Below are 25,789 nucleotides of genomic sequence, written 5' to 3'. Positions count from 1 at the left end.
CAATGGAATCACCAATTCACCATAGGGGAACCCAAATATATATAGGGGAACCCTATATATATTTGAGGGTGAGGATCCCCAACATTCTTCAAAGTACTATTTGACAACTACATGATCCACTCTGAAATATTAGCAGTACTCAACATTTATTAAATGCTAATGATGGGGCCGGGCATGGTGGCTCACGCCTGTAATCCCAGCACTTTGGGAAGCCAAAGTGGAAGGATCACTGAAGGTTGGGAGTTTGAGACCAGCCCGGCCAACACGGCGCAACCCCATTTCTATTAACAATACAAAAATAAGCTGGGCATGGTGGCGGGTGCCTGTAGGCTCAGTTACTAGGGAGGCCAAAGCAGAGGATTGGTTGAACCCTGAGGCGGAGGTTGCAGTGAGCCATGATCATGCCACGGCACTCTAGTCTAGCGCCAGAGCAAGACTCTGTCTCAAAAACAAAAACAAAACAAAACAGAACTAATGATGGGCCAGGCACTGTGCTAAGTAAGGGCTTTCCTGGTATTTAGGCTGTGAGGTGGGTACTATTATTATTCCCACTTTACAATTGAGAGAATGGAGGCTCCAAAAAGCCACGTCTCAAGGCCATGCTCCCCAGTTAGTAAGTGGTCCAATAGTTTGTGCAAATTAAGGACTGCCAGACTTAGAGTGTCAGGGAGAAAGAGGTTTCTCCTTCTCTCCCACGTTTTCACCATCCCCTTCTCTCCCCCCTCTGCTGAACGTTGCATCCCCACGGCCAAGACTGCACCCCCTCTTCTACAGACAACATCCAAGCTGCTGGGACCCGACCCAGCGCCACCTTGTGAGCCCAGCATTTCGAGGGGCAGGCTTCCAAACAGGGTAATAATCGTCCCATTAAAATTAATGTCCATGAAGTGAGCCGTTAAAAGCGTGCAGATTAAAAAGTGGGGGGGGGAGGGAATTGTTCAATTTAAATCCAAAGGGCTTTTTAAATAGACACTGTGTCTTCGTTCTTGGAACGCTACACCCGGGCAGTGGATCAGGTCCCCTCTGCAAAGACTAAGGGGGATTAAGGAGGTGAGTCCCAGGAGAATGGGAAGTGGTTCTGGCCAGAAGCAAAGGGAACTAAGGTCTATCCAGGGCCCACTGCGTGCCAGGTGCTTGGCACACACTTCTCTCATTTAATCTCTGCCCCAATCCTGGGATGGAGGTATTATTATTCCCAGATTACAGGGGGCAGTATAAAACCGTGGTTAAGAGCTTAGAGCCTGCGGCATACTGCCCTAGTTCAGATGCCGGCTTCATTCTTAGCTACTCTGTGAGCTAGGGCAAGAGGCCTCATCTACCTGTGCCTCAGCTTCCTCATCTTTGAAATATTATAGTAATTGCATGTAGAATAATTGGGAGATTTACCTTTAGGCAGCAGAGGCAAGAGCGCCCAAAGCCTACAGGTGCCAGACATAGAAGGTGCGCAGTAAGTCTTGGCCATTATGAAGCCTAGGATAATTGGAGCTGGGTGCGGGAAAAGGCCACCAGAATCACACAGTGTTGTGAGCTCTGACCCCTGACTTTGTTGTCATTTCAACACGCTGTAGGCCAAAAGGGACATTTCTCCTCCTGATCAATTCAGACCAAAACTAAGTTCACAGACTTGAAGAATCTTGGTTATACTGTGCGGTGGGAAGGAAAGAATGGAAGCTTCCTCAGCAGGTTCCAGACTCCCAACTTGGAGCCACCTCTGGACTCATCCCGATCGTCTGAATCCTAAAGTTGTCTGAATCCCAGTCGATTTAAGATCGCAGGTTTCATTCTCCCCCCACAGAATGCTGAGAGCCGCCCAGCCCATCTGAACCGTCACTGGCTGTGACAATTCCAGACGCTCCAGTCTGGAGGTGCACAGGAGTGGCTGTCGGGTTGAAAAAGGAGGAATTAAAGTCCCCCGCGCCCCTCCTCTCGCCGACTCCTTAGGGTATTCACTGCGCATTAAATTGGGATCGTCGCAGAAAACTGTAACCCCATCAGGAAAATAATATTCACAAAGAAAGCAGACAAGAAGTTTCCCTTTAGAAAGCCCCTTGTGAGGGTCTTTTGGGTGTGGGTGCTGGGCAGCGAGAATGCCTCCATCCACGCCCCTCGCGAGCTCAGGACCGACCCATCCAGCCCCCTATCACGCCTACGTCAGGGTTTCTAGCCAGGCGCTGGGGCCGCGTTAGGGTCAGGCTAAATGCCTACAGGTGCCAAGTCAGACCTGAAACGAGGCAAGTTAGGTGTAATCTTGCTCTTCCGTAAGAGTTTGAATCCACCCACCTCCCCCAAACAAAACAACAGCCTCGGAATATTTTTGAATAATGCAGCCGAATTCAGTATCAGCTTCATCCAAAACGGCAAACAAGCCTTCTTCCCTCGCCAAATCGGAACTCGAGCTGAATTCAGGAAAAGGGGAAGGAGAACAACCTTCCCTCGCGCTCCTCGCCTCCGCGGGGGTCCCCTGAGACCCCCAAAGCCCGGGACCTCCGCTGCGGGGCGCCTTCTCGCGTCGCCCCGCGCCGCGCTCCGGGTCTCCCAAACCTCGCGCCCCCTTGCTGCCGGCGCCGCTAGGGTTAAAAGTTACCTCTCGGTTTCTTCTGCCTGCAGCCCCCCCCACCCCCGGGGGCCGGATGATGTAACCCCCCTCCCCGCCCCCCTCCACCATGTGACACTTTAATTAATAATAGCGCCGTCAGCACAACAAACGCACAACACAAGGAGAAACTTGGTGTCCAGGGGAGGCCCCCGGCGGCTGGAGCGCGGCGGCAGCGGGCGCAGAGGCCGGAGGGAGAGGAGGCGAGGGGCGGCCCGAGCGCGGGGCGGGAGCGAGGCCAGCGGTCATGTGCCCGTGCCCCCTGCACCGCGGCCGCGGCCCCCCGGCCGTGTGCGCCTGCAGCGCGGGTCGCTTGGGGCTGCGCTCGTCCGCCGCGCAGCTCACCGCCGCCCGGCTCAAGGCGCTTGGCGACGAGCTGCACCAGCGCACCATGTGGCGGCGCCGCGCGCGGAGCCGGAGGGCGCCGGCGTCCGGCGCGCTCCCCACCTACTGGCCCTGGCTGTGCGCGGCCGCGCAGGTGGCGGCGCTGGCGGCCTGGCTGCTCGGCAGGCGGAACTTGTAGGAACGCGGGGCTTCTTGGTGGGGCCGGAGCCGAGACCCAGCCGGAGCAAGCAACAGGTACGCGAGCGAGCGACCGAGAGCCAGGGCGCGGCAGCTGGGCACTGGCCCGGGAGCGGGAGAGTGGCAAGTTTGGCTTTTTTCTCTTCCCTTCTCCTTCTTCCTCCGTTCTTTTCTCTTGCAAGCATCTCCGGCCCCCCTCTCCTACCCAGTCCCCAGTCTTTCCTTCCAAGTGTCAGGTCCACCATTTCTGCCCCTATCTCTCCGAGTCCTTAAGCGCATCTTGCTACTCACTTATAGCTCGGTGGCTTGAGGAGGACTTCAACCTCCATAATCCCCACCAGCCCCACAAATAAACACACAATGCAAATAAAAAGTGTGCCTGCGATGAGAATATAGTTGTAAGCCACGCCAAATACTTAAAGTCTATCGCAGTTCCAAGAAAGGTCCTCGGTCCCCTTCCAAGCCTCTTGCTGTTCCTGAGTCGCCACCGTCTCCATCACCTTTGCTCCCAACCTCTTCTCCCTAAGTGTCACTTCTCCAATCTCTGATCCCCATTCTCTGGCACCGCAAGCGCATCTCGAGACTTCCTCCCCTTCCAGGTTTCTGGCTGGCCCAATCTTTCTTCCCAAGCTCCGCGCATTTGCAGTTTTCTTCTGCCCTGCCAACGTCGCTCCTTCTCCAGTGAGGTGTCCTGTTTAAGGAGTTTGGCTTCCTTCTCTCCAGACGGTTGTAGCTGCGATGGGAAGGAGACGCCTTCGGAGTGGGCTGGAATAGAAGGCTTTCAGGCAAACTCCAATGGGAAGCCTTAAGGAAGGAACATTTATTGAGCTCCTTCGGGGTGCTGGGCACTGTTTAGGGGGGTAATGCTTTGAGAACTTAGGACGGGAAGTGGGTATTGAGCGCCTAGTGTGGTCGGTATCAGTGGGAGGAAGATACTAGGTTCTTGGGGTGGGGGAATTATTGTGCCCTAGCTGTGCGCCTGGCACTGTGCTAGGCGCTTTGAGGAAGCGCACAGTGTAAGCATCGTCTTACTACTCTGGATCCTGGAGTAGCGAGGAGCGCTGCAGAAAATGAGGGAGAATCAGGCTGAGCCCACCATAGATGAGTCTAGGGCCGGAAGGTGAATATCAAAGGTGACATAGCCAGCCGCCATTGGGTCCCCGCCGCCGAGCCCCGCCGCGCGCCGCAGACACCCTGGGAAGTTGGAGCGGCGCCCGAAGGCGAGGCCCGAGCGTCTGCGCCCGCGGGGAAAGGCGGCAGCCGGAGCGTGGGGGGTGGCAGCGCCCAGGGAGCTGCGGGGGTGCGCGGGGTGTGAGCCGGGACCGCAGGCGACAGATGTCGCGTGGGCCCGCGCAGCCCGGGCGCTGGCAAAGAGAAGTGCGCACTTCGGGGCGCTCTCCGCTCGGCTCCCGGGCGCCGGGGGTCCCATCCACTTCTCCCCGCCTTCTCCCTTTCCTGTTGGAGAGGCTGGGAGCTCCCGCGACTGAAAGGGGTCAGGCTGAGGCTGCCCAGTTCCAGGGACGGGAAAAACATTTTAGATCTATCGCGGGGAGCAGAAAAAGGAAGTTGAGCGACAGACGCGAAGTCCAAAGCGTGGAATTTGGGAAGAGGCAGAAGAAAAAGTGGGTGAAGAGGGAGAGAAAAAACAGGCGACGAGATGGGGAGGGACAAGAAGTTTGGGGAGGATAGAGAAAAAGAGAAACTGCCTGGAAAACAAGTTGCAAGACAATTGAAAAGTGAATGAGAAGGAAAGAGAGGAAGGGAGTAAAATCAAATAGCACTGTGGAGAGGGCTGGGACACGTCTTTCTCTGGTTCTGTTGTCCAGGAGACTGGATAAGCGCTCCCCTCCTGGGACCAGGCGTGCGGGATGTCGGGTGCACCCTCCCGGGAGGCGGAGGATTCGGGCCGGAGCCTGACTGTGTTCCCGTTTACCGGTGTGTTAAGTGTCAGGGATGGGACCGCTCCCGGGGCCTGGAAGGGGAGGCTGCGGGAGGGGCGGGCAGAGTGCGCCGCTCTGCGCCGGAGCGCAGGGGAGGAGTTGGGTAACTGGGGCCTGCGCTGCAGGGGAGGGCGTCGGCCAGGAGTTTCGCTGTTTTGCATCGGTGTTGGGAGGGCAGCAGCAGGTTATGGTCTCCGTGGAGCTTATTTCCGCCCTCTCCCCCACCCCCCGGCTTCTACCCCACAGTTATTCCCGTGCTGCGCCCTGACTCTGAGACACCCTCTTCCCACACCTCTGGGTTCTTCTCCTACCTGCCTTGTCCCGCCCGGGCGTCCCCTCCAGGGTTCTGCAGCCTCTGGCGCCCTGACCTCAGGATGCCCCGCCCGGCTTCCCTCCAGCGCCGCCCCTCATACCCTCGGGACACCCGGAGAATTACTCACCACCTGCCTTCCTGCGCTCCCAGGCCGGGTTCCCCCGTGCTCGGGCTCCCTGCACTGGCCCGGATGAAGTTCTCTCTCTGCAGCCTACATCTGACCTCAGAATACCAGCAGCTCCGGCCTTTATTGTGCTTTTGGTTTAATTTGGGGAAACCCGTTTTTTCTCAGCTCTGGTAAGTTAAGTAGAAGGGAAAGAAAATTCACTGGAGGAAAATAGTTTGTTGTGTTCTATGCTGGATATGGGGTGTTCTCCACTTTCCCTACCCTAATAGAGAAAGGGGAATGTTCACAGCTGTACCTTAGGTGTTTGAGGGAGGCCTTGCCAGCCATATAGGGTAGGAACTACCACTTTCAATTCCCGTAGGTTTTAAGGGTGTGCTCAGCTATATGCAGAATCAATATTTTCTACATACAGGCCAGGCAGCGTGGCTCACCCCTGTAATCCCAGCACTTTGGTAGGCCGAGGCAGGCGGATCACCTTAGGTCAGGAGTTTGAGACCAGCATGGCGAACGTGGTGAAACCCCAACTCTACTAAAAATACAAAAATTAGCTGGGCGTGATTGTGCACACCTGTAATCTCAGCTACTCAGGAGGCTGAGGCAGGAGAATCGCTTGAACCCAGGAGGCGGAGGTTGCAGTCAGCCAAGAAGTCAGCCAAGAAGAGCCGAGATCACACCACTGCACTCCAGCCTGGGCGACAGAGCGAGACTCCATCTCAATAATAATTTAAAACGTGTGTGTGTGTGTGTGTGTGTGTGTGTGTGTGTGTGTATCCAGTATGTTTGTTTTGAGTCTCTACTGCGAGCCAGCAATACTTTTCTCAGAAGTCATCCTTTAAAAAAAATAAACAGAAACAAAAACCCAAGACTCAGTTTTCCCATATGTAAAATGGGGACACTAATAGTACTTAATGTATAGGCACATTATTAAGAGGGTTAAATGAATTCATACATGGAAAGTTCTAGAACAGTGGATATACATGTGAGCTATCATGATTATTATAGTGCATTTACTATCATTCTTTCCCAAGGTAGTCAACATTTTACCATTATTATTGCTGGCCATTCCACACCACTCCTGCCTGCCCTCCTGGGAAATCAGTGCCAGAAGGGTCAGTAGAGAATAATGGTTGAGAGACTCTTAAGCACCCAGCCACTTGCTGACAGCATGACCTTGAGAAAGAACCATTACCTCTGCACCTTTATCTGTAAACTGGAGCTGTATCCTTCCAGGGTTATTGGGTGAATGATAAGAGAATATTCATTGAAAGTGTCCAGTGCAGGCTGGGCCAGTGGTTCCATCCTGTAATCCCAGCACTTTGGGAGGCCAAGGTGGGCGGGTCACTTGAGTCCAGGAGTTGAAGACCAGCCTGGGCAACATGGTGAAACCTTGTCTGTACAAAAAAAAAAAAAAAAAAAAATAGCATGGTGGTGTGCACCTGTAGTCTCACCTACTTGGGAGGCTGAGGTGGGAGGATCACTTGAGTCCCAAAGGCAGAGGTTGCAGCAAGCTGAGATCACACCACTGCACTCCAGCCTAGGTGACAGAGTGAGACTCTGTCTCAAAAAAAAACAACAAAAAAGTCCAGTGTAGTGTCTGTCTGTTAACTTCACTCAACAGAGGATGTCATGAAATGGTCAGTGCCGGCCGGGCGCGGTGGCTCAAGCCTGTAATCCCAGCACTTTGGGAGGCCGAGGCGGGCGGATCACAAGGTCAGGAGATCGAGACCACAGTGAAACCCCGTCTCTACTAAAAATACAAAAAATTAGCCGGGCGCGGTGGCGGGCGCCTGTAGTCCCAGCTACTCAGGAGGCTGAGGCAGGAGAATGACGGGAACCCGGGAGGCGGAGCTTGCAGTGAGCCGAGATCGCGCCACTGCACTCCAGCCTGGGCAACAGCGTGAGACTCCGTCTCAAAAAAAAAAAAAAAAAAAAAAAAAAAAAGAAATGGTCAGTGCCATTCCTTTTATTTCAAAGGGGAAGCCGAGGCAGAGAGCATCCACCTAAGTGATCCCCAGTGGAATTGGAGCTTCTGTCTTTGAAGTCACACAGCGCCCCCCACCCCATGACTTGCAGGGGAAGAGGAGATGGGGCAGTAAGCAGACCGGGGTGGCGCACAGTGAATTCCTGCACAAGTGCAATTCCTTTTCTTCCAGAGCCCCAGGGGAGGCTCCTCTGAGGCTGGGGAGGCCGGGAGGAGGATGGGTATGATTTAACCAGTCAATACTCAAAGATACAGGAGAGAGGGAACAAAAGACGCTTTATGGTGAGCGCTGGCTGGCGGAGGCGTGGGAGGGAGGGAGGGAGGGAGAAGCGTGCCTGCGGAGGGGGCAGGGAGGGAGAGAGAATGGAGCCGAGGAATCTGCCTGGGAGTCGAGGCCAGGGCTGGGTAGAATCCTGCCTTGGGAGCAGGGGAAGGGGAGAGAGGGGGACTCTGCAGGCCCATAAGGCGACGTGGTCAGTGGCAAGGAAGATAATGGGCCAGCGGGAGCCTGCTTTAATGAATTAATGACGGCCTGGCCCGCCAACCAGACTTGCTAACTGGTTCTTGGCAGGTACTTTGGGGATTAAGTGGTTAAACCTGGAGGAGCATCCCGCAGGCCTCCCTCCCAGCCCGCAGCACCCCTGCCAGAATTACTTTTAGAGCTTGAAAGCTTGGCCTTCTGCTTGGCGAGGGAGCCCGAGGAGGACAGCTGTTGGGGAGGAACCCCCCGGGAAGGGGCCAGATGTGCAGGACCAGGCAGCCTTCCTGCCACATGGTCCCTGTCTGGAGTCATCCGCTCGCCTAGTGAGAGGCCAGAGTACAAGTGACTGAGCTGTGGATGGAAAAGAGCCACACCTGGGAATAATTAAATATACCCCCAGATGTGGGCTGGCTGGATTTGGCAATCATAACTCGAGTTTTTGAAAAGTCAGCCTTTTAGACAGGCAGATAACGAGAGGTGGGGAGGGGGCTTCTGTTTCTTTGGTGGTCCTCACTAGTGTCCCGGTGATAGGATTTCACAGGGAGAGAAAGCTAACCCACAGTGTCCCTAGTCCCTAGCAACTTGATTGTCACATAGTAGGTGTACAATAACTATGTGCTTTGTTAAATGAATCAGAAACTATGCAACATCAGCCGGGTACGCTGGCTTACACCTGTAATCCCAGCACTTTGAGAGGCTGAGGTGGGTGGATCACTTGAGGTCAGCAGTTCGAGACCTGCCTGACACTGTAGTGAAACCCTGTCTCCACTAAAAATACAAAAATTAGCCAGGCATGATGGTGTGTGCCTGTATTCAGCTACTCGGGAGGCTGAGGCAGGAAATTGCATGAACCCAGGAGGCGGAGGATGCCACTGTACTCCAGCCTGGGCAACAGAATGAGTGAGACTCAGTCACAAAAAAAAAATTAAAAAAAGAAACTATGCAACATAGTCACTATTGTTTCCCAAAATTCAAGTTCTTCCACTTATACAGCTGCTAATTATTGAGTATCTTCTGTGTATCTGTATTGAGTATTGAGTATCTCCTGTGGCTATAGGAAGGACCAAGAGGTAGAGTTCCCTGCTTTCATGGAGCCCACATTTTAGTGGGAAGAGATAGACAATAAGTAAATATTGTTCTTGTTACTACTTCTGTGTAACAAATTACTCCAAAACTACTAAGTTTTGCTTCAAACAACCCTCTGTCTCTGGGGGGAAGTGGTTCCAGGATCCCATCTTGGATCCCAAAATCCGAGAATGCCGAGTCCTTGATATGAAATGGTGTAGTGTTTGCATGTAACCCACACACTGTGTGCTTTAAATCATCTCCAGATTACTTGTAATACCCAATACAATGTAAATGCTATGTAAATAATTATACTGTATTGTTTTTATGTGTGTTTTTAAAAATTGTTATTTTTTAATTTTATTTTTTTCCAATAGTTTTGATCTGAGGCTGGTTGAATCCTTGGATGTGGAACCCACCTATATGGGAGGCTGACATATTTGACCATGCTCACATATTCTGTGGGTGAGGAATTTGGTCAGGGCATAGTGGGGGTGACTTGTCTGTGCTCCAGGATGGCTGAGGACTGGAGTCATGGTTGGGGAAGCAACCTTATTTACAGGTCTGGCTGTTAATACAGGGAGTCAGCTGGGGCTGTTAATGGGAGCAGCTATACTCAGCCTCTTCATGTGGCTTGGGCTTCCTCACAGCATGGCAGCTGGATTCTGACACAGTGACTGGGAGCTCCAAAAGCAAGTATCCTGGGGAACTAGGTGGAAGCTGCTTTGCTTTTTCTGACCCAGCTTCCGAAGTCACTTTGGTTAGAAGTCAGAAGCTGATGCAGATTCAAGGTGGGGCGGAATTAGACTCCACCTCATGGGGGAGTGGTGAGGTTCTGGAATAGCATGGGGAATGGGAGACATTATAGTGGCCACCTTTGGATTATGCAGTCTAATACAGAGATAATTTCAGAAAGTGCTCAGGGCCCCGAAGGTAATACACAAAGGTAACACAATAAAGAGTGCCCCAGGGACTCCTCACCTGTGGTGATGAGGGAAGGAAGGCCACTTTGAAGAGGAACCAGGGGAATAGCAGATTTGAATGACACAAAGGAGCCAGCCATATGAATACATTCAAGAAAGGTGTTTTGGGAAGAGAGAGAGCAAGTCCAGTGGCCTGGAGGTGAGACTGCATAGTACATTTCAGGAAAGAGAAACAAGCAGAGTAGCTTGGTGCCGGGGCTGGATGCCCAGGTGCAGGGATGCAGAAATGAACGAGTCCCAACCGCAGCCCTCAGGTGACCCCAGACTCTCTCAGAGACAGGAGACCGAGGCTCTGCCCCTGCCCTCGCCTCTTAGTAGAAGTAAACCAGTTCACCTCCTGCCAAGGTCTGAGAGGTCGTGATCCCTGAACCAACTCACTCACACCCACCCCCCTCAGTGCCAGGGGAACACTGTGGGCATCGATTGGGTCTCCATCACCCTTAGAACTCTCACCATCCAACTCAGCAGTGGCTCCCCTCTTCCTTTCCTGCCCTAAACTGGTGCCCCTGCTGTTGGGTGGGGGATTTCTGATTTAGCCCACATCAATAAGATGCACCCTTTTATGACTCTGGTTGGCCAGGCAAGGAGAAAGCTCCTTCCTCTTCCTGTGGGGAGGCAACCGGCTTATCCAATATGGCTGCTTCCCGCAGAGCTTTCCCACACTGAACCTTTGCTCCATGGGCCAGAGACTTGGGCAGGGTGGAATTTAATTGCTCTGGGAAACTTGATATAATATTCCTTTTTTAAACAAGTAGCTGGATGTGGTGGCTCATGCCTGTAATGCCAGCACTTGGGGATGCTGAGGTGGGAAGATTGCTTGAGCCCAGGAACTTGAGACTAGCCTGGGCAACATAGTGAGACCCCATCTCTACATAAAATAAGAAATTGGTGAGGTATGGTGGTCCACACCTGTGTTGCCAACTACTCGGGAGGCTGAGATGGGAGGATTGCTGAACCCAGGAGGCTGAGGCTGTAGTGAGCTGCAGTCGTACTGCTGTGTCCAGGCTGGGCAACAGAATGAGACCCTGTCTCAGAAAAATAAATAACGTTTTCTTGATGACAAAAAATATTACAAATAGTTCATTGGCAACTATTTGGAAAATGCTGAATAAAAGAAAATTGTAGCCAGGGGTGGTGGCATGCACCTGTAGTCCCAGCTACTGGGGAGGCTGAGGCGGGATGATTGCTTGAGCCCAGGACTTTGTCGCTGCAGTGAGCTGTGATTGTGCCACTGCACTCCATCCTGGGTGACACAATGAGTCCCTGTCTCAAAAAAAAAAAAAAAAGAAAGAACGAAAATTAGAGTCTTGCCTCTGGAGATAGGAGGTTCAGCTTTGAGCAGAAGGTCTGAGTAGCAAAAGATTGCAGTCCTTTCCCATGTAAAGACCAGACAGCTTCTAAGCCTTTCTACCTTTCCGTTGCATTAGATTTGACCCTTTCGTCATGTGATTTTCTTTCTTTCCTCCGTTTCTCTTTCCTTCCTTCCTTTCTTCCTTTCTCTTTTTTTATTTCCCTCCCTCCCTCCTTCCTTCCTTCCTTCCTTCCTTCCTTCCTTCCTTCCTTCCTTCCTTCCTTCCTTCCTTCCTTCCTTCCTTCCTTCCTTCCTTCCTTCTGTCTCTCTCTCTCTTCCTTTCTCTCTCTCTCTCTCTCTTTTCTCTCTCTCTCTGTTTTTTTGAGACAGGGTCTTACTCTGTTACCCAGGCTGGAGTGCAGTGGCAGGATCATAGCTCACTGCAGCCTCAACCTCCTGGGCTCCAGTGACTCTCCCACCCCAGCCTTCCAAGTAGCTGAGACTACAGGTGCATGCCACCACACCTGGCTAATTTTTGTATTTTTTGTACACACAGGGTTTTGCTCTGTTGCCCAGGCTGGTCTTGAACTCCTGAGCTCAGGACCTCCTGCCTTGGCTTCCCAAAGTGTTGGGATTATAGGTGTGCACTACCATGCCTGGCTGGATGGGTACTTTAACACATGGAATCACTCTAAATATATTATCTGTAACCTGACCTTTTCCATATATCACAGGCATTTGTTCAACCTTTTAGTATTTTTCTATGAGACATTTCTTTCTTTTTTTTTTTTTTTTTTTTGAGATGGAGTCCCACACTGTTGCCTGGGCTGGAGTGCAGTGGTGCGATTTTGGCTCACTGCAACCTCCACCTCCTGGGTTCAAGAGATTCTCCTGCCTCAGCCTCCCAAGTAGCTGGGATTACAGGTGCCTGCCACCACACCTGGCCTAATTTTTGTATTTTTAGTAGAGACGGGGTTTCACTACATTGGGCATCTTCGTCTTGAACTCCTGACCTTGTGATCTGCCCACCTTGGCCTCCCAAAGTGCTGGGATTACAGGCGCAAGCCACCACACTTAGAAGTTGGTTAGTATTGCTTTATTTAGTTAGTCCATCATTTACATTCCCCATCCATCATGGTGAAGGAACAGTGAAGGATCACTTGAGCCCAGGAGTTCAAAGCTGCAGTTAGCTACAATTACACCACTGTACTCCAACCCGGGCAGACAGCAGAGTGAGACCTTCATCTCAGAGAAAAAAAGAAAAAAAACTAATTAAAAAATTTTTTTTAATGCTCACAGGTGAGAGGATTGCTTGAAGCCAGGAGTTTGATACTAGCCTGGGCAACAAAGTGAGCCCCAATCTAAAAAAAGAAAAAGGAAAAATTAGCCAAGCATGGTGACATGCACCTGTAGTCCTGCTACTCGGGAGGCTGAGATGGGAGGATCACTTGAGCCTAGGGAGGTTGAGGCTGCAGTGAGCTGTGATCATGCTACCACACTTCAACCTGCCCGTGTCTCAAAAAAAAAAAAAAAAGTAATTTTTTTTTTTTTTTTTGGCCAGGCACGGTGACTCACACCTGTAATCCCATCACTTTGGGAGGCTGAGGTGGGTGGATCATTTGAGGTCAGGAGTTCGAGACCAGCCTGACCAACATGATGAAACCCATCTCTACTACAAATAGAAACAAATTAGCCTGGTGTGGTGGCACATGCCTGTAGTCCCAGCTACTGGGGAGGCTGAGACAGGAGAATCGCTTGAACCCAGGAGGCAGAGGTTGCAGTGAGCTGAGATCATGCCATTGCACTCCAGCCTGAGTGACAGAGCAAGACTCTGTCTCAAATACAAACAAACAAAAAACATAATGAGCATTCTTGTGTTATAAAGGCCATCTAGAGCATAAAATCATGTGGTCAAGATCTGCAAACACTGCTGTTGGCTCCCATGTCTCATTCATGTCATTGGCCTTTCTTTATTTGAGACAGGGTCTCTCTGTTGCCTAGGCTGGGGTGCAGTGGTGCAATCAGGTCTCACTGCACTCTCGGCCTGGGCTCAAGTGATCCTCCCACCTTTGCCTCTCCAGTAGCTGAGACTACTGATGTATGCCACGAATTTTTTATTTTATTTTTTTAGAGATGGGGTCTCGCCATGTTGCCCAGTCTGGTCTGGAACTCCTGGGCTCAAGCAGTCTTTCTTTCTGCCTTGGCCTTCCAAAGTGCTGAGATTCCAAGCGTGAGCCACTGGGCCCAGCCCATGTCACTGGCCTTTATATGTCAAGTATCTGTTGGCTCTTGAGCTGGCTGTGACTGGCCTCAGATGAATCTCTGTTGCCTTGCTGTGGACTTTTCTTCATGGACCACACCTTTAGCCAGTGTGGGAGTGTGGATGACGCCTAGCATGCCTGTCCCCACTTCAGGGAAAGGTTCCCAGTCTCAACAATGTCACTAATCTGGAAAGCTTCTCTGTCTGCCTGGCTGTACCTGTCATCCTGGGGGCAGGAATCATGTTCATCTAATAATCTTGGAGCTACCGTATGGTACTTAATAAACCCTGTGAAATGCTAACATACTGATGCTGGAGGAACTAAGACAAAGTGGCTTGCATGGGTGGAGAGGGAGGTCTTCCAGGAGTGGGGATGTGTCAGAGTTACTGGAATGGATTCAAGAAGACGTATCATTTTCTCGTTTTGTTTTTTTTTTAAGACAGAGTCTTGCTCTGTTGCCCAGGCTGGAGCACAGTGGCACGATCTTGGCTCACTGCAACCCCTGCTCCCAGGTTCAAGCGATTCTTCTGCCTCAGCCTCCCTAGTAGGTTAGGTATTACAAGGTGCCCACCACCACGCCCAGCTAATTTTTGTATTTTTAGTAGAGAAGGGGTTTCACCATGTTGGCCAGGTTGGTGCTCGAACTTCTGACCTCAAGTGATCCAGATATGCCTGCCTTGGCCTCCCAGAGTGCTGGGATTACAGGTGTGAGCCACCACACCCGGCCAAAGTACCATTTTTTCAAAGATGGCTCAGACTTAGAATATTTGAGACTGTTGGCAGACCAAAAAGCCTAAGACTTGATTCAGAAAATGTAACCCTGGTAACTGTTTATCTTCCTCACCAATACTTTGTGCTGAGGCAGGGAAGCTTCACGGAAAGGGACATGAATTTTGGAGTCAGGCCGACTTTCAGATAACTTTCTCCATCTCCCATTTGCCAATTGTGTGACCTTAGGCCGATCCCATTACCTTCTGAGCCTTGGTTTCCTCATCTGTAAACTGGGAAGAATAATAGCATCTGCACTGGAGGAGCACTATATATTAAGCGGCTGGCACAGATTCAGCCCCTCTATGTGTGAGTGGTTGGGAGAACCAATGCTGTTTTACCTCCGTAATGAGCTCCTAGCATGAAGGAAGCATGCTGTAATCTACTCCAGCGCAGTACAAGGCATGTCACTGGTGTTCTGAAAATGGTGAATGACAGCCTATGATATATGTTGTTCTTATTTGGTGTAAAATGGAGTCCATAGTCTGGGTGCGGTGGCTCACACCTGTAATCCCAGCACTTTGGGGGACCGAGGTGGGTAGAGCACTTGAGGTCAGGAGTTCAAGACCAGCCTGGCCAACATGGCGAAATCCCACCTCTATTTAAAAACAAACAAACAAACAACAACAACAACAACAAAATTAGCCAGGTATTGTGGCACACACCTGTAGTCCCAGCTACTCGGGAGGCTGAGGTGGGAGGATCGCTTGAGCCCAGGAGGTCAAGTCTGCAGTGATTGTGCCACTGCACTCCAGCCTGGGCAACATAGCAAGACCCTGTCTTTGGAAAAAAAAAAGAAGAAGAAGTTTAGTCCACGGGCCCATCTTTGTGGTATGCGTGGGAGGTCTCAGAACTTTCTGAGCCTTTTGCTTAAGGCGGTTGCTATCTGCTTTAATCCTATCTTCCCCAACCTGGGACTCACCAAGGGCCTACTTAGGCCACTCTGACAGGGCTGGGAGAACCACTAGACCAGGGCTTTCCAGCCCAGGCAACACTGGCCTTCAGGTCCCAGAAAGATGCAAACCGCCATGCCTAGTTTGCCCATTACTGTATCCCAGCACCCGGGCATGGCGGCATTCACTAACTGGTGAATGAATGAATGAATGCATGAACGAATGAATGTAGGGGAGGCCTCAGGAAATTTGTGAACACCCAGTAATTAAGCTAATAACACTGGCTGATTTCATCCTCCTCTTCTACTTCCCCCTACTTGGGACAGAAAACATAGTTTGGATCCAATTCTCAAAAGATCTGTGAGCCCAAAGGGTCTGTGTTCTGGAAACATAGCCAGAGCCAGACAGGCCATTAGAGACATCTAACCCATCTCCCTCATTGTACAGTGGCGAACCTGGGGCCCAGAGATAGCTACTGAGGGTTAAGATGAGGCAAACTTAAATGCCAGGTGAGAGTAGGAGTGTCTGAGTATCTCAGGCAGGGGTGAAGATGGGCGGTCTCCTAGCTGAATTTGGCTTGCAGTTGAGTTCCGTTTGACCTGTGTGGGTTTTCCCCCAACACTTAAAAGTCAGGCATTTTAGGCAGGCATGGTGGCATGTGCCTGTAGTGCCCATTGCTCAGGAAGCTGGGACAGGAGGATCACTTGAGCCCAGCAGTTCGAGACCAGCCTGGGCAACAAAGTGAGACTCCATCAAAAAAAAAAAAAAAAAAAAAAATCAGGCATTTTCAGGTAGAAGCCTGTATTTCCAATTTTTCTTGAAAAATGAAAAGATCTAACAATGTGGCAGAAACAGGCTGGAGATGAGTGTCAGAAACCCCTTTAGAAAGGACAAACACACTCCAGTGTCCCCAGCCCCTCCTGGGTACCTTTACTGGGTCCAGTGCATTTCAGTTCGTGACCCCTGATTTCAGGGAGCCCCCATGCTCTTCCCTTGATGCATATACACCCACACACGCATCCTATTTTAAATACATGAGCTCATACTGTTCATGCTGTTTTGTAACCTGCTTTTTCCTCACTAAAAATAGGTGGTTGAGATCTTCCCATGTCAACACACAAAGGTTTTCCTCATCCTTTTTAATGGCTGCATGATGTTCTGTTGCTTGGATGAAGCAGGGTTTCCTTATATGGTCACTTCCTTGGGAACATTTGCATTGTTTCCTGTTTTCTGGTAGGGTAAACAAGGTTGTTAGGAACTTTTTTTGTTGTTTTAGAAACAGGGTCTTTCTGTGTCACCCAGGCTGACATGCAGTGGCATGATCATAGCCCACTGTAACTTCAAACTCCTGGGCTTATGTGATCTTCCTACCTCAGCTTCCTGAGTAGCTGGGACTATAGACGTGCACCACCACACTTGGCTAATTAAAATTGTTTTGTGGCCAGGTGCAGTGGCTCATGCCTGTAATCCCAGCACTTTGGGAGGCCAAGGCGGGTGGATCACCTGAGGTCAGGAGTTCGAGACCAGCCTGGCCAACCTGGTAAAACTCCATCTCTACTAAAAATACAAAAAAATTAGCCGGGCGTGGTGGTGCATGCCTGTAATCCCAGCTACTCGGGAGGCTGAGGCAGGAGAATAGCTTGAACCAGGGTGGCGGAGGTTGCAGTGAGCCAAGATTGCGCCATTGCACTCCAGCCTGGGCAATAATTGTGAAATTCTATCTCAAAAAAGAAAAAAATGTGCGTGTGTGCAGATGGAGTCTCATTATGTGGCTCAGGCTGGTCTGGAACTCCTGGGCTCAAGTGATCCTCCCATTTTGGCCTCCCAAAGTGCTGGGATTACAGGTGTGAGCCACCGCGCATGGCAGGGGACATTCACATTTGGACACCTTTGCAAAGAAAAAATGAAGTTCCTGAAGATGAAATTGTTAGGTCAAAGAATGTGCATAGTATAACATGGGGGCCATGGGCCATGGGCAACGTTGTCTGGTAGGCCCCAGTTTGCTTTGAGAAGAATCTGTATTTTTGTTTGTTTGTTTGTTTGTTTTGGTGTGGATTCTGTGCTGAGCTGAACTACTTCCCAACTCTCACTGCTTACCCTTCTGAAAGTCAAGCGAACTGGGCTTCCAAGGCCCACCTGCCATAACTTCCTAGTGGGTAGGAGCTCAGGTCTCTCTTCATAGACTTTAGATAATCAGTATCTAGTAGCTGATGGCATTGATAACTGTTCACTGATAGAAGAAGCCTGGGCCAAGGAGAGCAAATATTTCTTCCAGAGGCTGCCAAGTGACCTCTTCCTTCCTCACACATCACAACCTAGCCAGCTTTTCAGCTTCCTTTCCACAGCCTCCTGTGCGCGCAGCTTCCTACCTGGCCGACATGAACTCTACAGATGGAGATTTAAGGGATAATGTGGACCAGAGCAATCTTCTTTGCAAGAGGATTCTGCATGGAGAGCTTCTCCTCCAAGTTTTTTTTTTTTTTGAGACAGGGTCTTGCTATATTGCCCAGGCTGGTCTCGAACTCCTGGGCTCAAGCAATCCTCCTGCCTCAGCCACCTGAGTAGCAGAGATTAGCGGCACATGCCACCATGCCCAGCCCTTCCTTCAAGTCTTAGGGACTAGGACTATTGGTACCATTGAAACTCCTTGGTCAGAATCAACCTGCTGAAACCAAAGATGGAGGATCCGAGAAACTGCTGTTTTTTTTTTTTTTTTTTTTTTTTTGAGATGGAGTCTTGCTCTGTCTCCAAGGCTGGAGTGCAGTGGTGCCACCTCAGTTCACTGCATCCTCTGCCTCCCGGGTTTAAGTGATTCTCCTGTCTCAGCCTCCTGACTAGCTGGGATTACAGGTGTGCGCCACTGCACCCGGCCGATTTTTGTATTTTTAGTAGAGATGGGGTTTCATCGTGTTGGCCAGGCTGGTCTCAAACTCCTGACCTCAAGTGATCCACCTGTCTCGGCCACCCAAAGTGCTGGGATTACAGTCGTGAGCCACCACACCCAGCCTGTCATCTTTATTTGTTTGTCACTTATTTACCCTCCTCAATAGATAATGAATTGGACACCTACTATATGCTGGGCATTGTGCTGGGCTCTGGGAACATAATGGTAGGAAAAGAATAAAAAAGAGACATGGCGTCTACAAATACACAGAAAATACTCTGGGAGGCTGCACAACCGGCGGTGATACCGGCTGCCTCTGGGAAAGGGAGTGGGGCTTAAGGGTTGGGTTGAAGGGGCTTTCCTTTTATTTTTATATTCTTCTCCACTGTTTGAATTTGTAACTTATCATTTGTGCAAATAGCAAGGACAAAAAAGGTATTTTTAAAATTTTATTTATTTACTTATTGAGACAGGGTCTGGCTCTGTTGCCTAGGATGGAGTGCAGTGGCATGATCTTAGCTCACTGCAATCGCCACTTCCTGGGTTCAAGAGATTCTCATGCCTCAGCCTCCTGAGTAGCTGGGATTACAGGTGTGCACCACCACACCTGGCTATTTTTTGTGTTTAGTAGAGATGAGCTTTTGCCATGCTGCCCAGGCTAGTCTCAAACTTCTGGCCTCCTTGGCCTCCCAAAGTGCTGGAATTATAGGCAAGAGCCACCATGCCTGGCCAAGGTATTTTTTTTTAATGAGGGGGCCTCTTGGGAGGGAATCCAAGAGTCCTAATTCTTTGCTGACATCAGAAAAAGGGAATAAGCCTCTTGCCCCATCTAATGCTGCAGTGGGGTTCACTGTGCTCAGCTTTCACCTTCCGTGCCCAAAGCGGCACAACATCACCGCAGCCCAGGGAGGCAGAACCTGGTGGGTTCAAGTTCTCCCTCTCTGCCTGCCTCCCCCCTCCATGTGGTGGATGAAAAATGGAAACAGGGACATTTCTTCAAAGGTATTTCATGAATCAAATCCCGGGTCCCCTCTGAAGCTTCCCTAGTGATTGTAACCCCATCCTGACTTCTAGGCTGTCGGTTCACCTCCGGATATTGGTCATTTACAGTACTGTCCTGTGGCATGGCATATCTTTCCGGTAAGCCTAGAGGCAAATTTCAAGGAGGCACCTGGCCTTATCTGGTGCAGATAACCAAGCTTAGCACGAAGTCCACACACTCAGTAGCATAGTAGGTACTTACTAAGTGTTCCTAGCTCTCCTTCTGTCCCACCTGTGCTTAAAGCAGCATAATTATTTTAGGCTAATGCTGCAGGTTTACACTGACTTTCAATTCTGTAGATTTATGAGTAGACACCAACAGAGATGTTTAGGGGTTACAAAAGCTGGTTTCATTAAATTGAGTGTATTTATCAATTGAGTTGATTGAGGACTCTAATTCCATATTCTAAGAAAATATATGGTGGCTGCATAACAATGCAGAGCTCCTATTGTGTTTGTGCCCTCATAAGATAGAAGGTGAATTGGCCTGGCGTGGTGGCTCACACCTGTAATCCTAGCACTTTGGGAGGCCAAGGTGGGAGAATTACTTGAGGCCAGCCTGGGCAATATAGCAAGACCCTGTCTCTAAAAGAAAAAAATAAAAATAATAAATTAGCCACATGTGGTGTTGCATGCCTGTAGTTCCAGCTAGAGGCTGAGGTGGGAGGATCGCTTGAGCTCAGAAGGTCGAGGGTGCAGTGAGCTATGATGGTGCTACTGCCCTCATGCCTGGGTGGCAGAGCGAGACCCAGTTTCTTTAAAAAAGAAAAAAAAGCAAAAGGTTTGAAGTCACTGATTTGGATCCTTGTGACTGTCAGCTGACGTAGACTGTGGGGTCCATGTGTTTATGACTCATCTCTTTCATGCAGTCAGATGTATCCACTAGGGCCCAAGTAACAGCAGATAGTGTCTCCAGACTCAGTCATCAGAGGAGAATTTAGGAAAGGTTCAACGGCAAAGGCATGGGCAGGGTTTGGGAAACCAGCGAGAGTGAATGCAGTACCCTAGGCTTAGCCATAGAGGGGAGCTGTTCCCACCCTGGCCTGAAGGTTCCAGGGAAAGGAATGGGACCTGGAGTCCCCAGGAGGGTGTCACTGTACCATGAGTCCAGGCAGCGGCTGTGGCCAACCTCTGACCAGCGGGCGGGGAACTGGGGAACAAACATCTGATTTTACTTTCCCATGAGTGCTTCCTTTCCTGTTGGTCAAACCCAGAATAAGCCAGAAGTCAAGGGTACCAGCTGGTACATACAAGTCAACATCTCAGACTTTTTCAAACCCAGAAGTCATAAAGCGATCTCCCTCCTCCTATACCACTCCTATACCACTTGGTGTGTATTACCCACATGCTCGTTCTTATGCCACCTGCTTCAGAGTAACGTGTGATACGTTCTTATCTCCCCTGCTAACTTATAGCCATCAAACCTATCCTTTTAAGTCCGGGCACAGTGGCTCATGCCTGTAATCACAGCACTTTGGGAGGCCAAGGTGGGTGGATCACTTGAAGTCAGGAGTTCAAGACCAGTCTGGCCAACATGGCAAAACTCAGTCTCTACTGAAAATAAAAAAAAATTAGATGGGTGTGGTGGCGTGCACCTATAGTCCCAGCTATTTGGGAGGCTGAAGCAGGAGAGCGCTTGAACCCAGGAGGCAGAGGTTGCAGTGAGCTGAGATCGCATCACTGCACTCCAGCCTGGGCAACAGAATGAGACCTTGTCTCAAAAACAAACAAACAAATAAACAACCCTACCTGTTTAAGGTGTACAAGTCAATGATGAGGAGTATATATAGAATTTTGCAGCCATCTTCACAGTCAACTTTGGAATATTTTCGTTTCCCTGAAAGAAACCCTGTGCTCATGAGCACCACTCCCCAATTCCTCCCACCCGCCCTGGCCCTAGGCAACCACCGTTCTCCTTTCTGTCACAGAAGATCTGCCTGTTGTGGACATTTCATATAAATGGAATCACACAATATGTGTCCCTTTGTGTCTGGCTTCTTTGACTTAGCATGATGTCTTCAAGGTTCATCCATCTTCAAGTATCAACACTTCATTCCTTTTTGATGGCTGACTAATAGTCCATTGTATGGGGAGACCACATTTTGTTTATTCATCAGTTGATGGACATTTGGGTTGTTTCCACACTGTGCTGTTATGGATAATTCTGCCGTGAGCATTTGTGCACACATTTTGTGCGTTCTGTTGTGGATACTCTTGGGTATGGGCTGTTTTTTCTGCCCTGCCTAGGATGCCTCATTTTCTTATCCTGGTTCGTTTCCTGGCACTCTTCAATAGTCAACAGGGGCCTGCCACTCTCTCTGAGGAATCTCCTTTGTCTCCCTTATGAGCTGCCTCCCCTGGGTTCCCATAGACCACGTTTCCCCAGATTGCATATGCTCTTTACATGTGACTGTCATTATCCATTTCTTCCCATCTCCCTGTTGGCTCTGAGCCCCTTAAGGGCAAGAATTATGTCATTGAATCTGTAGCCCTGAGTATGGCACTTGGCATATTTGGGAAGAAATGAATGGATGAATGAACGGACAAACAAACAGAAGAGAACAGAGACTATCCCACAACTCTCTCCTGAATCTGGATCTATGAAATGAATCGAGGAAGGTCCTGTTCTGAATTTGGAGAAGCAAAAAGTTCGTGTGTCTCTAGATTCTTCTTTTTTTAAAAATCTCTGAAGATGACTACGTAAATATCTAGGTCTAAAAGCAGAGAGGGGAGTGTGTGTGCGCTCACAAATGTCTATTTGGGGATGGCTGCCACATAGACAGAGACTCTGGTAAGGGGAAGAGTGCCAAGACTAGCTTTTGAGGCATCCTTCCTCCAAAACCAGAGCTTTGCATCCAGTAGCTCTCCCCTCCCCCTCCCCCTCCCGACATCCGGGGCTGAGTGTGCAGAGGCCCACTGCACTGACGTCACCCCCAGCAGCTGCACTGATCAAAATACCAATCTTTATTTCTGCAGGTTGGTGAAAACCCTGTGTCCTTGGAGAAAGCTGGTTCCCGTTTTCCAGAGGGGGAGCCCAGAGCTTGAAAGGCCGCGGTTGGCACTTCGAGAAGGAAGTGGAGAGTAAAGACAGCGCCTGGAGCGATCGTAGAAACACAGAATGGGACTGGGGAAGCCCTTTGGAAATCCAGCTGCAGAAACAGACACCCCAATGCTATTTACATACAGCTCTATATATATAACAAAAATATGAATATTACGTATCAGTGCATGCCTTGTCGAGGACGTGGTTGCCTTCCTTTTCTGCACCTTGCGATGTGAACTTTGATATTCTGTAATGTCTGGGGCGCCAGAAGAGAGAGGCCTGCTGTGTACTTAGAAACTGTTTGCAAAGACTGGTGGGAATTAGCCCTAGCATCGGCCAACTGCCTGGAGATAGATGCTGGTGGAATAAGAGGTAACAGTGCAAAAGGCATGATAGGAAAAAAAAAAAAAAAAAGGTGAGGACTCGGGGCCAATTGTGTAGGCGCAGTCTGGGGTGCCTCCATTTCTTGACTTGTCCTAGCCTCTCCCTCTGTACTTACCTAGGTCGATCGCTAGATCCCACTGTCACGTCAAGAGAAATGGGATTTTTGTGTCTCTGGTGCTTCACTTAAAATTTTGCTGGTGCTAAGTGCGTTTCTGCTGGTGCTGCTGTGGTATTCTTTTGACAGACTTGTTGGAAGGCCAGGGGACAAGAGAGATTTCTATTTTGCTGTTTCAGATTCTTTTTTTTTTTTTTAAGGGACAAGTTGCAAAAGTGCCACTTGAGAGTCTCTTCTCTTTCTCTACGTGGGGACAAATATCCAGAGGTGGTTTGGAGCAAACCTTGGGGTCTAGGAGGGAGGGTGGCATTGAGAGGCTTGCTGGTTATGAGGCAGAAAGCTGACCTCATGCATGACTTGGTTGCTATCTCCTCCACCCCCACAAAAGTGTCCTCGGAGTTCAGCCCACAGCCTCCTCCACTCCCCAAGGGGATTTCAGGGTTTAGGTTTTATGGATTAAAGAGCCAAGAAATGGCTACATTCTGGTCAAAGATGATTTATAACCAGGGGACGTTGGGGGAGGGAGTGGGCCATTTAAATGAAATGCACCAGCATCTCACTGATTGACAGAGGTCTGATTTTTTTCCCCCCAAGGATAAGCTACTATTTTCAGAAGTTTCTAGAAGGGCTAAAAAAAGATGTGTGCTGGACGGAGACTTGGCTGCAAAGACTCTTCAGGGAGCAGTGATTATTTTTTGCTTTCATTTTCGAAAAATCCAACATAAGCACGTATTCTTCCTCTGTGCAGGATACCACACACTGCCATTTTCAAAGCCGAGGTGGCGAGGTGTCAGCCTGCAGATTCGGACAGTCATTCTCCAAGGCTCGATTTGCAAGTCACCACCTGGTACCTATAGACAGAGGGTCCAGCAGGCTGGTTAGCAGACACCGCTCCAGTTCTAAGAAGCCAGCAGTGGGATCCACGTTTGTTAAGGTGGATGCGGCTGAAATGGGAATTATCCCCCCATAGGCTTTGCTGTAAATGACCAGGTCCTTTAGAATGTACAAGCTCTCAGTGCTGCTGCAAGCTGGGAGCTGGATTTCTTTCTGTCTTCTTTTTAAAATCCATTCCTTGTGTTTTCCTAAATAGCCCTTTAAAGAGAAATGTAACCCCAGGGCTGCTGAATGTGAGGGAAGGCTCCCCCACTCCGCAGCTTTGAACTCAGCAAGGCAAAATAAATAAATAAATAAATAAATAAAATAACGCTTATTTTGGGGGAACCTGCTTCTCCTCATTACTCGTGCCCTTCCCCTAGTTGATGTTTGCAGGGGACCCTCGCTTAGCTGGGGGTTGCAGAGAGCAGCAGGCGATATTCCCACCAAGCCACGAACTTGGAGAAGGCAAATTCATCAGAATAATATGAAATACAGTCTCTGCTTCTATTTAATCACTTTCTTGGCCACAGACTAGGGTCTTTCCAGCTCACCCCGTTTTCTGGGGAGAGGCTTCCATTACTACACAGTTGTACCCAATCACAGTTCTCTGCTTCTTTAAGGCTGTACCTTCAAGGTCGTAGTGGGGGCATGCTGACCACGTAGACACAGGAGAAGATGAAAGGTGAGAGGATCCCTTTTTCAACCCCGACTTGCCTGCTGGCTTTTGATGTTTCCCCTGGAGGATCCAAACTCCAAACGCTGGGGTTGGCATCTTGGGTGATTTTGATTTCAATGAAGCCACTTTGCTGAGAGAACTGGGGCACCCATGACCTCCTGGTAGAGCTTCCCAGCCAAGTCCCTTGTAGATATTCTCCTGTTTTATTAGAGACCATGTATTTATCAAATCCTGGCCTTTTCTTGCACATCATTCATTGGAGTGCACTTCTCGACTGCCCCGATTTTTGACAAGGGGTTGTTTTTAATGCTCGTTTTTATATGAGATTTGACTTCTTGATGGACATTTGTATTAGGAAATTGAAGCATGATATATATGTATATATTGTCTCCACCATCTCTCCTGTTGTATTGCTTGGATTGCATGAGATAGTGGGGTGGTTCTTGTTTTTTAAAAAATATTTCCACAGCGTGCAAAGTGCTGGCAACATCCCTCCCTCTCCTCCACCCCCCCGCTTTTCTCTGGCTGCCAAGGAGTCATTGATTTTGATTAGCTTCACTGCAGAGCGTCTGTGAAGAGAGAGAGAGAGAGAGAGAAAGGGAGGGAGGCTTTGAAATGAATTTTAAAAAAGACCTCATATCGGGTTTCAGCAGACAGCAGTGTGTGCGTGTGTGTGTGTGTGTGTGTGTGTGTGTGAGAGAGAGAGAGAGACTGTACAAGCAGAGGGAGGCCTCTGAGATCATCGTTTAGGTAACTTGCTGCATAATGAGATGAAGAGACTTTTGCCTCTTCATTTCTGATGGTGCTGCTTGCTCTCAGAGAGTGGGGAGCCAGGAACCTCAGGGACTGGAGCCCCCGGGACTTCAACACTCTGAATGAGATCCAGTCCTTTCTGGAAGCTTCTCACCCCTACCTGATACCCCACAAACAAATACAATCTCTTCAAATTTGGGGGTCCGTTTCCTGTTCTCTTTGTTATTGGTGTAGCTTGAGTAGGAAGTTTCTCTGGGGAGCCCATTAGCCCCACTGGCTGCTGTCCGTGGTCCTAGGCCGTGCGCATCTCCTAGAGCCCAGTTCCTGTTTTTTGTTTGGTTTGTTTTGTTTTGTTTGCGGTTTTATTTTGGCCGTGCACATCTCTTAGAGCCTAGTTCCTGTTTTTTGTTTGTTTGTTTTTATATTTTTAGCCACCTTCATTTGGATACTGGGGACTTCTTTTCCACTTCTTCTTTATTTTGAGACAGAGTCTCGCTCTGTCGCCCAGGCTGGAGTGCAGTGGTGCAAGCTTGGCTCACTGTAACCTCCACCTCCCAGGTTCAAGCGATTCTCCTGCCTCAGCCTCGCGAGTAGCTGGGATTACAGGCACACGCCACCATGCTCAGCTAATTTTTGTATTTTTAATAGAGACGGGGTTTTACCATGTTGGCCAGACTGGTTTTGAACTCCTGGCCTTAAGTGATCCACCTGTCTTGGCCTCCCAAAGTGCTGGGATTACAGGTGTGAGGCACCGTGCTCAGCCTCCACTTCTTATTTTGACTCTTTTCTGTTTTGATGA

General features: G+C 49.7%; 2 protein-coding genes across 4 annotated transcripts in view; one reads left to right on the top strand and one right to left on the bottom strand.

Annotated features, from left to right (window-relative positions):
- Window positions 1-2,755: 2,755 nt before the first annotated feature.
- HRK (harakiri, BCL2 interacting protein) lies at window positions 2,756-23,869 on the top strand. The gene is made up of 2 exons (XM_015152901.3): window positions 2,756-3,172; window positions 22,120-23,869. The coding sequence occupies exon 1, from the start codon at window positions 2,841-2,843 to the stop codon at window positions 3,114-3,116; it is 276 nt and encodes a 91-aa protein (XP_015008387.1). The 5' UTR covers window positions 2,756-2,840; the 3' UTR covers window positions 3,117-3,172; window positions 22,120-23,869.
- The window catches only part of RNFT2 (ring finger protein, transmembrane 2), a 131,091-nt gene continuing 118,708 nt past the window's right edge, over window positions 13,407-25,789 (bottom strand). Inside the window, exon 12 of one of the 3 annotated variants that reach the window (XR_013401489.1) lies at window positions 13,407-13,454. The gene's annotated coding sequence lies outside the window, so the exon portion shown is untranslated. Of the gene's footprint in view, window positions 13,455-17,236; window positions 17,744-25,789 lie in introns of those variants that run through there. The other 2 variants (XR_013401487.1, XR_013401488.1) reach the window with 2 other exon arrangements.

Source organism: Macaca mulatta, chromosome 11, assembly GCF_049350105.2.
Source record: "Macaca mulatta isolate MMU2019108-1 chromosome 11, T2T-MMU8v2.0, whole genome shotgun sequence".
Classification (NCBI taxonomy): domain Eukaryota; kingdom Metazoa; phylum Chordata; class Mammalia; order Primates; family Cercopithecidae; genus Macaca; species Macaca mulatta.
This window is presented reverse-complemented; position numbering and strand designations above follow the sequence as displayed.

Excerpts from the sequence above, each read along its gene's own strand:
- HRK (XM_015152901.3), top strand. The coding sequence starts at position 2,841 with ATGTGCCCGTGCCCCCTGCACCGCGGCCGCGGCCCCCCGGCCGTGTGC.